Source organism: Spea bombifrons, chromosome 9 (assembly GCF_027358695.1).
Source record: "Spea bombifrons isolate aSpeBom1 chromosome 9, aSpeBom1.2.pri, whole genome shotgun sequence".
Lineage (NCBI taxonomy): Eukaryota > Metazoa > Chordata > Amphibia > Anura > Pelobatidae > Spea > Spea bombifrons.
In genome coordinates, this window is record NC_071095.1 from 27,858,544 (window position 1) to 27,873,616 (window position 15,073).

At 41.1% G+C, this 15,073-nt stretch overlaps 1 protein-coding gene across 2 annotated transcripts in view; it reads left to right on the top strand.

Annotated features, from left to right (window-relative positions):
• Positions 1-15,073, top strand: part of SEMA6C (semaphorin 6C) — a 71,420-nt gene that overhangs the window by 35,134 nt on the left and 21,213 nt on the right. For both annotated transcript variants that reach the window (XM_053474753.1, XM_053474754.1), the window contains exons 3-6: positions 12,378-12,566; positions 12,833-12,947; positions 13,114-13,171; positions 13,745-13,801. In XM_053474753.1, the coding sequence (XP_053330728.1) occupies positions 12,458-12,566; positions 12,833-12,947; positions 13,114-13,171; positions 13,745-13,801 (339 nt within the window). In that variant the 5' untranslated portion in view covers positions 12,378-12,457. The remainder of the gene's footprint in view (positions 1-12,377; positions 12,567-12,832; positions 12,948-13,113; positions 13,172-13,744; positions 13,802-15,073) is intronic.

Here is a 15,073-nt window from a genome sequence, read left to right on the forward strand (position 1 = left end):
ATGGTCTGTAAGGTGACAAATTCACCCCACATGAATTTACTTGCCTATAATGTGCCCGGGGGGGGGGGGAGTGGTTGATGTTAGCATTTGGTAGGTTCACAGTTTTCAGGAATTTCACGTTTGCTATTGTGCCTCTCCTTGAGTGTGAGGGGGAGAACAGGACACAGGGAGCTGCTTTCATATTTGACGCTAACTGCAGGGACATGACTACTTCTGCTGGGGTGACTGACAGGGCATGATGAGGGACAGGGTATGATGAGGGACAGGGCATGCGTGGGCATGGAAAGAAGAGAATGGAGATAAATCAGAGGCGTTCATTCGCCCATTTGTAATATCATTTTGTATATATTTCTGTATGTTCTCAGGATGTTGTCTCCAGTGTGTGGTGCCTAAACCATACCTTCCAAGTATCCTTATTTAGTTCTGCTACTACTTCCTTTAGTCCCAAATCCCTCTTTGTGCCCCTCTTTTGTAGGAGGTCAGAATGTTTGCTGGGTATGAGGGTATCGCAGGGTTCTACAGCCCTAAAAGCCCGGATAATGTGTATAGAAACAAATAGCAGGAAATGGCTTTATAAATTAAATTGAACCCATTATTGATATTCTAAATGGGCCCTTAATATTTGCAAAGGAAAGTAGTTACTAGTTATTTAAACCAACAGTATCTATGAATTTATGGAAAACTGAAATGTTCATAAAAGCCTACTAAGTAAAGCAAAAAAAAATAAAAACTGAATTTACATGACTTTCAATTTATAACGTAGAAACAGAAACATAGGATTTGGCGGCAGATGAGAACCATCTGGCCTGTCTATTCGGCCCGTTTTTCCTTTTGTAAAGACTCAAACCTTAATCAGTCGTTGGTCTCGTCTTAGATTCAGGAGCCGTATGTCCATCCTGTGCATGTTTAAATCCCCTCACTGTATTACCCTCTACCACTTCTGATAGGAGGCTGTTCCTTTTATTTACCACTAAAGCAAAACTTCCTTACATTCCATCTAAATCTCTGACCCTCTAGTTTTAGACATTATAATTGGCAGCAGATAGGAAGCATTCTCCCCATTTAGTCTAGCATCATGATATATGTACATAATCATCTAGTGACTATGTTTATGGTGAGATGGCCTTGATACATGGTTTTGGGCTTTTTACATCCCTTTCAAGAGTTTTTATTCAAATGTTCTTAGCTGTATAATGAAAGCTAAAGCCTTTCCACGTTTGGTATTCAGTTGAGCCTTTAAACTAGTCTCTTGACCTCTGTGATGTATGGATGTTACTCTCCAGAAACCTTAGTCTTTGCTCCAATTTGCCCGGGAACGACAGCGTTAGCCGCAAGTGCTGTAGACGCCAGCCATAGTCTTGTGAACCTTAACAAGCAAATGAGAATATTAGTGCGCAGCTGAGCATAATTATTGAAATTAACCAATTTGTAACAGGTGTGTGGGGGGAGAGTACTCGCCAGAAATAGACACAGGGGTTAAGGAGCACACCTGCCCGCCAAACCGCGACGCCACATTTGCGTCTACCTTGGGCTGTTTCCACTCTTATCAAAGTCCCTGAACTGTCCAACCAGGACAGAGCCGGTTCCATGAATCAGAAAAACACGGTTAATTCAATATTTTAGAGGCGTTTGATCTCATGCCAAATGCTTGTATGGGTAATTGTTTTTCCTTTTGGCCCCCAAGCGGGAACTAAGAATTCTGACAAGAGCAGTGAAATCAGGAGACCGTCTCTTATAATAACAGCCTACTTTTAATTAGAGCATGTGATGAATGTTTTAAGATAATGAATGCATGTTTTAAATGAGATACTGGTGCCTGATACACACAGGGAAGATGGAACTGTTCAAGGTTAAAAAATAAGGCTTTCGCTTATAACACACTATGCTACTAGTTCAGCTACAATGTCTCTCCAACGCGGACACAGCCCTGACCCCAAGACTCATCTGAAATCCTTGCTGCACAGATGGATGCAGCATTTTTCATCTGCTAGGAAATGGACAGTAGAGTCGGCCGAGCTACATTGCGTCTCAGGCTACATCGCTGTTCCTATACATGCATTAAGCAGCACCCTCTGCAGGCTCTACGCCTAAACATCTCACTTCTCTATATAGTCAGGTCGGTGCTGTATGGCCCGAGGATGCTTGGGGAGTTCCTGGACTGTGACAGCCGATAATGGCTTGCAGGAAGCAGGCTCGGGAATCACGTCCGCCCTCCCCTACCTCTCTCCTGTGGCTGCTGTGCCTTGCATTACAAACACGCTGACCTTTAAACTTCCCGCAGCAGTGATGGATCTGGGATATTGCTGAAGGCCCAGCCTCTATCTGCATTCTTTGCACGCTGCTGTGATTGATCAGCAAACATCTTTGCGTCTAGACTCGCAGAATGTCATTTTGGGTTTTTTCCCTTTACTTCTTCAGGCAGCAAAACGCAGGCCGAGTCACCCATCTTTCCAACGAGGGTAAACATAGAACATGGCAGGAGATAAGGACTACGTATCCCTCTCTCCTACCTGGATCTCAAACATGGTTTTTGAGCGTCACCACGTATTTCTTTGCATTTCTTTAATAATGGTGTATTCTTTATATAAAAATTATAAGAACCTCAAGCAACAAACAATATAGTAATGTCCTTAAACCCAGATATTTATTTTAAAGGCACTCTGACTTAATTCAGTAAATAACAAACTCCAGCTCCGGGGAAGAATCTGACATGTTAAAATAAATACTAGTCTTGTACCAAAGTCAGGGTTGGATTTCCCATTAACAATTCACCAGCAAATATGATGTTGCTCTGTTACCTCAGATCTTAGGTTGTCTTTTTGGTTGATTGCCATGGCCGCAAACCAATTATCAGCAAAGCCCAAAAATCATTGTATTACAGAGCTAAATACAGATTAACCAAGTGGCCAGCCTAGGAGGTACGTATGCATTGTGATTATGTTTTTTAGGCAAACGCTATTTTGTGCATAAAAATATCATATTTTTAAATCATACACTTTATCATGTTAATGAAGCCTGTTATACACAGCTATCCAAAGCAGCTCACATGAATTTTGGTTTATTCCCACGGCTTCCTTACGATAGCTTTTTTTTTTGCTGAATAAAACGGTTATGACATTTTATGGATAACATAAGCACAGAGTATTCCCTTAACTGCTACAATAATGAAAGGGCAAACTGACAAATAAGTGGATATAAGTCTCCGTGCATTTCGTGTCAGATATAGCCTGTTTGGAGAACTGCGTTCTGCAATCACGCTACAAGGATGTGACCTTGTTACGCTAGTTATTTTTTTCTATAAAATGCAGAAAAATGCTTTATTTCCATAAAATAGGTAAACATATATATTAGCCGCAGGTTCTCCTAGGAACCTCTTCTTGGGATGGCAGGGCAGACGTAATGTATAATTGGCCACATGTGGTCTATAAGATGTCTAAATAGAGCGTTAAAGCACCACACTACCACCTAAACCTCAGTTTAACGGTGACAATCGAGTGCACGTCATAGAGGATGAGAGACCTTTATGAGGGCTTCTCTGTTCACAACATACAGTAAAGCATCCTGCTACCTATCAACGGAAACAGAACGGGCAATTCTCAAAATGAGTTGTGTTTTTCATCAACCTGTGTGTCGTGGTTAGCGCTGCAGGCGGCCTATTCGGCCGTGTCACTTCCTGCCCCTATTAGCTGCCATTAGTCTTATGAGTAATCCTTTTTCCCTGGGGATTTTGCTGTAAATTGGTAGATTAATGTCATGTGTACTTTACACCCAAGCCTCTGCCTGTCTGCTTTATGGGATATTTTCGGCTGTTCATCAACAGTCAATAACCCTTGCCGGCCTGGAGGGGAATTAATTAGAAATTACAGCACTGTGAGGAGAGGGATTTGTTTGTTGTGTTTGATCCTTAAGCTACATTTCAGAACTTGGCAATAAATCATGTGAAACTACATTTCCCTCTTGCAAGATTAAGAGTTTGCCGGGAGAGATCTGCCGAGTTCCTAGTAACCATCAGTTATCGGTTTATTGAGATGCCATTTTCTGAGAAACTTGATCGGGAAAAGGGGCATTTGTTTTTTCAGCTGAAAGCTTACATTTTCTTTATCTTAATATGCGTCGTTGGGAGCTTGCCTGGGTATTTGTGGTTCATACGGTTCCTTTGGTTTTCATTCGCTAAGCATTGGGATATTCGGCTATTAACACGTGGTTGGCCATCAAACGTCTCAGGCATTGGAGAAAGATAACAATGACAGCAGTGGTCAGCAGCAGCTACGATTCGCAGGTCTCCACCAAGACCCTTAATGCCTATAAGACAGACGAAGGCTCGGCACTTTAAACTGTGAGGTATTTTAATGTCCACACACAAGCAGTGGCCATTAAAATACCTCAATATTTGAAGTGCTGAGCCTTCGTCTGTCTAACAGGTATTGGAAAAAGGATTTTTCTCCTTCTTTCAATCACTCATAATGTTTTAATGCTTTAGTTTTTTTATGATGTACACTTTTTTTCAAACAGCGTCGACCTATTCTGATGTTTCCTTTTGTTGTATATGGATTGGAGAGAAATCCGACCCATAAGGACTTCTGTAATCCTAGAAGCTTCGTAACACTGATACAGACTTAGGCAAGATAAGACTACGCTGAAATGTCTGTAGACCCCAAAAACGGCCTACAGTGGTGCATGGATTAAGCAGACTACATATGGTCTTTAAAGGGATGAGTACCCAGTCTCCAGGATCTGTGTTTGACAAGACGCATGCAGCTTGGAGGCAACATTAGACAGCCTGCTTGCCTGTACATCAGCAGGGGGTCCTTTCCAACTGTAGGGGTCCCACCCTGGGGCTTATCTGTCTCAGACTGGCACAGAACAAGCTAGTGGGTAGAAGAAGCTGAAGTATGGTGCTAAGATGCCTTTCAGCGCACAGTATGAGAGATCCAAGCACGCATTAGAAGCAGAAGTGGCGGGGGAGAGAGAAGAGAGGGATTAACAGGCTATTTTTATCATAGGCTTGTTTATACATTTCTGTAGCTGTGCATTTAGAGTAGGTCAGTATACAGTGGGATTATGCAGCTATATGTGATTATGCTACACATACATCATGGATTATTTCAAGTACTTATAGGAATGGTGCACTAAAGTCACACACGCGTTTTAAAACTGTCTCCAGAGGCTGCTTTATTTATAGACTCAATATAAAAAGTGTCAGAGAAAGGAGGAGAAATTAAATTGTCTCACAATGACCTGCCATGTAACGTTCTGTTAATGAAATAGGAATTAAGCTCAATAATGAGATTGGTGCTGTGCATTTTTTCTTCTTCTTGGATAAGCGCCTGATGTCAGCAGCACATAGATAATGAAGAACACCATCTGACGGACTAAGTTACAGAAGATTAGCCTTTAGATTTTTGTGACCACTGTCCACCTGGCATACCATGGGGTAAATGGTTTGGGTCTGCAGCTCGGTGCACATCTCCCAACGTTCAGACTTCCCTGGATAAGCAGCTTTCATTTATCATGGATGTATTTTTGCGGTACATTGGGAAGCTGCTGGAACAAGTTCCCTTATGCCTTGGTGACGGTTTTCTTTGCCAATGTTAATCTGAAACACAGATTTACTTTTTTCCGTTACCAAAATAACATGAGATCAATCATCAGGGACTCGAGATCACAGACATCGCATACAGCGAGTTGCATAGTTATTGTACGATATGGAAGAGTTTGGGTAGAAATGTCAACTTTTAAAGCCCTGGATGAGTTCCTTTTCTCTCCCTCAGACATAAAGAAATCAAGTTCCAGCCCTTGAGGGCCAGGAAAGGTTCTTAAGATATTATATAAAACAAGGTTGATTTTGGGAATCCTAAAAACTCAGAAATTATTGTGGCCCCTAAATACAGGATTGCATTGCCATTCCCTAGAAGGATTGCACAGCCATTCTTTCATTTTTCTCCTGACCAACAACAGACATATGTGCCTAAGCTATCAGTGGTAGCAAAAAATATCCAACTAGTAAGAAATTAAGAATGAACAGAATGGTGCCATGACAAATACTGATCCTTGACGTCAAACTGCACTGGAAGGATCGAAAGTAAATTGGGGTTATAATTAGCCGAGAAAAAAAGCACAAGCAAGTCTTTGCTAAGTGAAGAATAAACTGAGAAGAGATAAAACTAGTGTTGAAGAAATGATTGTAAAATCAGGAGGGATCGAAAAGGAAAAACACAATGACAAATAAGAGGGAAGTGACCCAGCTCATGAAGAAATGTGACATCAAAGAAAAAAGAGCAGGGGGAGACAAGTGACTGGGTGTATTGTATTAGAAAAATAAAAGATATGTTACCACAGGGTAGATGAAGTACACCATCAAGAGAATAACTTATGTGGGGACATCTACTGAAAGAAGAACTCCCACCACTGTTGGACAAAAACTTCCATAAACCAGTGCATGCTATAGGTTAGTAAAAGTTGATGGATGTTCAGTTTGAATCCCAGATTGGAGTTTCTTCATCCTCGTCTTTTCCACGAATTACCGTTCTAAAGTCTCTGCACAAACCGTAATCTTCAACCATTCCATGAGTATGTTAAGAGGCTGGGATCTTGGAAAGGAATGTTGTGCTTTTCTTGATTAACTTCAAGCGGTGAAAGCCCAGGCTCACAGGTCTCCCCATCACATCACCCATCTCTTAGAGGCAGGAACCTTTGTCTTTCAATTAAGAACATGAGATTATAAAAATGTTGAAGGCCAAGGATTACTTGAAAAGATGAGGTCTTCCGTTAAAGACCATATGAACGTGAGAAGCAACTGGAAGTAGAAATGTCTGACAATTGCATTAACCAGCTTGTTGTGAGATTCATCAAATTGTATACACCTATGGTTCATTCACACATTATCTAAAAGGATGAGACCTCCTGTCAGCGCCAGATGTTTCTGTAATTGATACAATGTCTCTTTACAATATTTAAGAGTGACAACTAAGCTATAATGTTACTGATGTTAAGCAGGCAGATCAGCCAGGTCTTCTGCCAGAAGAAGCCACTCAGGTGATTGAGCTCCTCAGTTTAAAGCAGCTATCTGCCCTAGCTATAACAGCAGAGCTGAGTGGCTGGAGAAAAAGGGTGGTAAGGGTAGTCAGATGATCCGGAATACAAAGCGGGTGACTTTAAAACGCAAATAATCCGTCAAGTCTGAAGTTGGATCTGTGCACCTTCAGCAGTCATAGCTATTGTTCTTTTAGGCTCGATTGGGTAATTAATAGAATAACACTCTGACATTTGTAAGTACCTATGTATATGCTGTTTTTCTTCAGTGGATAGTGGCCTTCCTATTAGATCTACCCGAATAGCCTCTGGATCAGAGTCAGCAGATACTTGTGGTGTCTGAGCAGAAACTCCTGGATGGAAACCAGGAGTAGCACTTGATTTAAAAGAGCTCTTTCCAATCTTCTTTCTAAGAGTCTCTGATTGATAATGATAGCCAAGGGCACAAAGGAATCAACAAAGGAATCTGGAAGGTCAACACAAGCCAATGGAACATCTGGGCTCATGGGTTCCAAGTAGTATAAACAATCCACTGCCTGAATTCAGCAACATATTCAGCCACAGAGGGCCTTCCTTAATGTAAGTTAAGGAGAGTGGCTTCTGCACTAGCACAGCGATTGGGCTCATCAAAACTTAGGCTGACGGCATCAATAAGGTTTATTACATTTTCCAAGACAGGACTGTCCTGTTCCAGTAAATGGGAGCCCCAGGCTGGGGCTTCATCTTTATAGGAATAAAAGTGAATAACACCTTCTTTCTTTCTGATGGATATCTGTTAGGTAACATCATGAAATGCAGCTTGAATTTTCGGCAGCCACCTCCAAACTTTTCTGGCAGAGGCAGAAGCCACCTCAACATCATGTGCACTGTAGCTGGTAGATTCATTACGCATGGTATGAACTTCATTTTGTAGCTCAGCTGCCTGATCTTTTAACACTTCAATGGTTTGTGCCTGGGCCTGCACAGTTCTTGCATTAAATGCAACCTGCTGGGCTAATGCAGAATCTGATCCAGCGGTCTCCATTATGGTCCAGATTATTCTGTAATCATACCGAGGTTTGGAACACAGACGCCAGGTCAGCAGGGTCTTCTGCCAGAAGTAGCCACTTGATACCCAGGTGGTTCAGAAGGTCCAGCAGGCTCAACACCTGCCCAGACACATCTGAGGAGAATTGACAAACATATCCAGGCTTGCAGAGGAATGGTTACCGGAGCTGAGGCCGAGCTATGGAAAAAAGGCTAAGGATGAGCACCAGTCATATGGAAATCATGTCTTGAGTCCTGGTGAAGTCATGACACCAGCATTGCCTAAATAATTTCATTTCATAGATTAAACGTTTCCACCTCCACATCAAACAGCTTTATGAAAAGGTTTTTTTTTTTCTATAAGTTTGATGCAGAGAGTATAAATATACTTTTGTTTTGCATATGAAGGAAATTGTGTTGGAAAATTATGCACCCCCAGCCCCCTCCATGTCCTCTAGCTATCCAAAGGGAAAAGAGCGTGAGAATATGAGCTCCACTGTGACTAAGCCACTACAAGGCCAACCTTTCTCCCTGCCCCTTCTCGTCAGAAAAATGCTGTGGGAACCTTCATCTTTGGACTGTTCTCAGAGTCTACTAAGAACGGTTTGGGAAAAATGTTGAAGTGGACGTAGGAATGTTTAGTCAACTGGCTGCATCCCAAGACCACATAACACTTAAGGCCATAACAATGGTTTTCATTGGACAGATTAAAGAGTCATCTGCAAGACGTCAGGAATCCTGCATGTGGCAGGAAAAGATGGGAACCATAAAATCAGAGTTATATTGCTGACAAGGAACCACTGGGGAACTGGTTAGAACTTAACCACAATAAGGAGTTCATACCACCTATATCATAATACCTTGCATAACCAACTTCTCATCTTTACGAAGGACATTTTAAATGCATATTTCTCTCTGACTTTATTTTGTAACATAATCTGTAACAAATATAATAGTGTCAGAAACTGAAGAACAGAGCTAATGCTGACTAAAAAGCTTGCACTCCAAAGCTACCGAGTTGAATTCTTAATAGCAAAGCTTGCCTAGTCCTTCCTGAACAGACACAAACAAGGAGTCACCAAGACCACAACATTTTGTTTTTTACCAGAAAAGCACAGGATAAGACCCAAGTAAGTTTATTTATCTGAATAAAAATCAGCCACAATAACAAATATTGTTATTATGCCAAAAAGGTAACACTATTATAATACTGGAAAATATGTCTAGTCAATTCCCATTTCAGCGTCGATCCCATATACATTCATGCAAGGACCTAGCACGTTTATTGAGTGTGATCAATAAGCATTTCTCTATTTGCTGGTGTCATCAAGGTTTATATGCGATTGTCCAGAATCGAATTGGTCCTTTTTCCAGTCTGCCTATGCAGGGCTTGCTTCCTTTTGCTTGCACAGAGAACCCCTGACAAGGGTAGGGGACGGCGTGTAACATGCACCCAGAGACACAGAGAGCAGGTAATGAAATCCTAGTAGCCACCGAAGCAGAACATGCTGAGGCTTTGTAATGTAATGGAGAGTTTATCCAAGCAAGACGCTCTGTTGGGCTTTCCCCGTCAACTCAATTTAAACTCTTTCTCTGGGAAGGGGAGAGAAGGAGGACATTGCTTTCGGCTTACAGTCTGTGTATGTGTGGCATTTTCTGTAAACACTTTGCTACTTCTAATCATGTCTTCTGTCACTTAAACCATTTAGTGTGATGCTGTAGCTTCTGATCTCTCTACTGTCATGGAATTTGTGAATACACGGGATGTCACAATATAATAACAGACTCTTATCAAGTTGGCAGAACAGATAGATTGCTTTAATTTCCTTGTTTTTATTTTCCTCGGGGTCTAAAAGCTATAAAAATTCCTGTATAAACCAAGAAATCCAAAAGTTTGTGTCGCACTTTTGCATCTAATAATAAATGTTTGAAATCAGTGTATGCCACTGTCCAAAGCATTATTTTGGCAATAATACATACCAGCCTTGTGTTAAAAAAGGGTTTTAACAGGGTTAAAAAAAAAAAAATCGAAATAATTTACACGTTCCGACGATTCAAAGAAAGCTTATTGATGTGGTTGTGATGTGCGTTAATTAATTTGCAAATCAGGTCAGGCTGATGACGTCATGGTTTATTATCCCTGACAGCACAAATGTTCTGTTTTCCACCAGCCAAGTACATGGTATGAGACAGTAACCGCACACCAGAGCAGCTGTTCACGTGGCACGTTGAATACATGTGTTTATTTCTTCTGCACACGGCAATGCCCATCCAAGATACACTGTTACAAATGTATTTCATCGCCCCACTCTACAGGGAGCACACAGCTCAAATCAGGAGCAATATGTAACCAAACAGTAATAGGTGTGAACAGCGGCATTTTGGTTTTTTTTGTGTGTCTTCTATGTTGCCGAGAGAGGCAAGAAAATGCATTTGACACAAAAGCTTTATCTTCTATTTTGATGTAATTAGATTTAATACATTTTGTTGCAATGTGTACCCATAAATCTGGGGTCCAGGGACTGAAACTGTTAGTCTGGTAAAATGGCAGCAGTCACACAAATGAGTCCCCTGCTGCAGATGTTGAGCGGTCTGACTGCAAACCCGGACAAGCACAAAGCCAGCTACACAAGTGACATGTAACAGCCCATCCCGTGCTTTATCCATCTATAGGTCTCTGCTCTGTGCATCATCCGGCAGACACACGTAACCGCCTAAAATAATGGATTCACAGCTGTTTATTAAAGCCGCACACCGCCTAAATAGCCCACATCCCACTGTGCTTATCCAATTAATTACAGCCACTCGGTAACTTTGGAAAAAAATAAGACACCACTCTCACATCTCCTGCAAATTCTGAAGAACAATTTTACTTCAATTTTGGCCCTGGAAATGGCCTCAAATTAGTATCCTGGGGAGGCACTCCTCTGCCTGCTGTTTACTAGCCATGCTTTTAGGGTTCATTTGCTATACATTTGCTTTCATCGGCTTGGAAGTAATTGGGAGCTATTTTCTCACTCTCCTGTTCATGCATTCATTGCAACCTGTGTTGCCCATGTGCTGAGGCTTTTCACACTGCGAGAACCTCTTTGGTGCCAGGTTTTGCTTTTACGCTGACCAGGCATGCGCCAACTTTACCAGTCTAATTCTGTGTAAAACCCCTTTAAATTCCTGCTGGGTGAGGAGGTGGCCAGAATTTCAGCAAATTACAGTAAAAAAAAAAACAGAAAAGAATTGCTAATGTACTTTAGTATTTTACAGGGCTATCATTCCTATCATTTGTTCTCGTTTGCGGAAGCCTAAGTGGCTTCTAGAACAGAGGAAAACATAGATTTTTTGTGTTATATAATTTATTTCTCCAAATTGTGTATGGAAGCACATACGCATGTTTGCAAGAATCCTAAAGTGTGTTTTCTCTATATGATTGATGCACCCCTCAAATGCAACCTTGCAGGTAAAATGCCCCATATTATCCTTTTATTGGGACCACATTATGAACAACATGTGATTGGGCCGCGTATGTTTTCACTATATTCTGTGTTTAGGAATGCTGCACATTTAATTCGTTTGTGTGTAAACTCTTAAATCAGTCGATGGTAAATAAACCACCTTCAAGCTGTAGGGATTTCACATGCATTTTGACAATCTACATTCTTCTGTATATTATTTTTCTTGATTTATATAGTTTCGTTATATTTGCAGCACAATTTATTTTATTGGTGCTTCCCCTTTAAGGCATGCTGCAGACCAATAAAAGGGAGCTGATGGAAGGGCAGAGTTACGCTGTCAAATGATCCCTGTAATTAACACGGGTGCTGCTGCCAACTAACGAGATGTGTCCTTTATAGATGCAAAATGAAATAAGTGTTGGTTGTCAACCCTGAGTTTCCAAAGCAGATAAATGTATCTTGTTTGTATCCAATGATGCACTGGAGAGACTCGGCCACTCAAGTGTGATTGGAAAACAGAGAGGGGGAGATGTACCAGATAATAACTTGTATGTCTTCATGGCAATAAATATATTTTGCATGTAACAGGCTCGCTAGACATTATATCAGATTGTATCAACATTCCTATTAATCAAACTCTTGGTTTCCCAGCACTGAGGATCAAAAGGTCCATTGCATTAAAATCCCATGGAGACAGAATTATGCTGTGTGAAATTAAAACCGACACAAGGTTTTCGTTTAGATATAAACGATGCTGTTAAATGTGGCTCCTTCCGAGCTTGAGAACTTTCAGGCACCACTGCACCATCACAATCTATCAGCGTGATATTGCTATGTTCTAAAGGTTTCTATCTTGTCTTCTGGGTACAGGGTCTCCGGGAGCAGAATGAACATTTCCTAGGATCCCGACATTGCTCAGCAACTTCCTGACAAAATCAGAAGGCACAAGAATGTTCCACGTGCTTCAAGCTGTGGCTCTTCTCCTATCTGGTTGTCTTCTGTCATCAGCACTGGTATTTCCCAAAGACCTAACACCACTCAGGATCATTGATGCACCGAGTAAGTAAATGTCTTCAAGGGTCTCCGTCAGATCTAGAACATATTCTTGTTGTTAATTAGATGATTTTGCAAATACAAATCGGGTAGATGAGTTCTCTTTGGTTCTTTTTCTAGTCTCCTGTGGGGATATAACCTAATATGACATATTTAACTCCTCTTGACAATGACATTCCTCACTCGTAACCAACAAACATTTATCTTCCTGCATGTGATCTAGAAGAAAGTAGGACTGTAAGAGTAAAGACCAATCCTGTGATTTTCTACAGGCACCTTGTCTTATCCATGGTTCCGTGGGTTGTCTAGTGATGATGATACTGTCCATCTTGGCCTGGACTTCCAGAAGATGGTTAAGCTTAATCAGACCTTGTTCATTGCAGCAAGGTAATGTTTTATCATAAAATTATGGAAGTCAATAAAATTGTATTTTTAATACAAGCATACATTTAGCTCTGGTAGTACTCGAGCCACTATATTGCAATGACATCACTTCCTGTGTGTGCAAAATATTGGACACTTTCTGCATCTAATACCTGTATGTTTCTGTTAGAGATCACGTGTACGCCATTGATCTGCGAAGAGCAAAAGACACCTTTTCCACCGATAGAGTAAGATAATGTTTTTTGTCTTTCTGATTTACTGATATGCATTACTTCACAACAGAGCCACTAACAACAGTTGGATCTGTTTTGACAACTGACCCACAATGCTTTGCACTGCCATTCTGGTGGGCAAATTGTAATATTGTTATCATTGACCAAAAGCTTATGTATCTTTAAGTTAATATCCTGTACTGATCGCTCCAGACAAGCAAAGAATTGATTTGCAATGCAGGTGTAAGAAGAAATTATAGTCTTTGAGGACAGACGCAGGCCATTGCTGCATATATTTGCACAAATTCATCATAAAGTTAGAGGCTCAGATCACAAAGCTATTCTTGTTTATACAAAAATGTAGATCATGATATCATAGCACAACCCGACAAAAGGAGGACAAAGCAGAGGAATTATGTCAATAGTTTGTTCATAATAAGAAATCCTATTAGCATTCCTGCAGCACAGGACCTGAACACTTTTGTTTAACAAAGTGCATCGCTTGCAATTGAAAACCATAGTAGGGTGTGATGGGGTTGGGAGAGGACCGTCCTCTATTCCAGACTCATGCTGCTTTCATTGTTTCAGTACATAACATGGAAGACACAAGACATGGACAACTGTGCGATTAAAGGCAAACAGCGGGTAAGTGACTACTAACTTCATATTCAGACACTGACCCTTTACTCTCTACGTGGCATAAAAATGTGTCTAACGCATTATATTCTGCTTAGCTATTGCACTAAAAGGGTTAACTATTACTTTTCAACCAAAAACCCATTCTCTGCTTTGTATTAGAACACAGATGGACAAGCTTTCAAATTCGGTGGTGGGGTAGAATGCCACAAAGCGTAGGGCGCAGCTCGTGTGTGTTTTCCGCTTCTGTTTTTTTTATCGATGGCACGTGTGTGACTGGGTGTTGAGGAAGCGAGCTATTTGTCTCTTCTGGTGATGAATACTGAATGTGGCTGTCTCCAGACAAGAGAAGGATGGATTACTGATGTATCTCACACAATAGATGGAGATGAACTTATCTTCCAGGCAATGGAATAGACAGGGAAAGACAACCAAAACAATCACATTCTCATTCTCGCTTAAGGCCTTTGTTGCTATTAGAAAGTAAAACCTTCTAAATGAGAAATTTCCGGCTGCTGGCCGCGGGACAATAAAATTAACTTCATCGCTAATTAGAATTCGTCTTTAATTAAGAAGAGCATGGTTGTGGAGCTCGGCACCAGGTGACCTGTCCTTTCAAGCTCGACGCTGCTGTGTGATTGTACCCAACGGAGCATGGCTCTTGCTGAGCTAAGCACCGAAGTCTGCTTTCCCTCTTCATTTCTCAGAGCCTGCTGCTTCTCCCACGCCGTATGCTGGAAAACCGCAACCCTGATTAGAGTTTAGATCTAAAGCAAGCATTTCACCTAGTCTTCTCCCCTGCGAAGTCTACGAAAATCCTGGAAAGGTCCCCAGCTGAATAAATGATTCCAATGTTAACCCATTTGCAGGGTTTATGAAGTCGCACAGTGTAGCATGGTCCTTTGTTTCTGGTGGGATGCCTAAATTATTCAGACTAGATTCTGGGATAAAGAAAGAATTGCACATTATTGAGGTCTTCCAATTTGTCTACAATCCACAAAAACATGCCGGTATTAAGCAGCCTAACCATCCAGTAACGTTAAAGTGTTGTTGAACTCAAGGAGATTAATTAGGAGGCAAAACTTTTGGCATCTCTGGGAACTCGAATCCCTGTAGGGAAACTCGGTATCTCCAAACAACATTTATTATATATTTTGCCTGTGGTTGGCAAAAGCGAGAAATGTCATGTTCATCAGTTGTTAATTGTAATGGGGATGTCATTCATAAAGGAAAATTAAAGCGTGCAAATGATTTTCTAGGGACATAACATTCTGGCAGTAT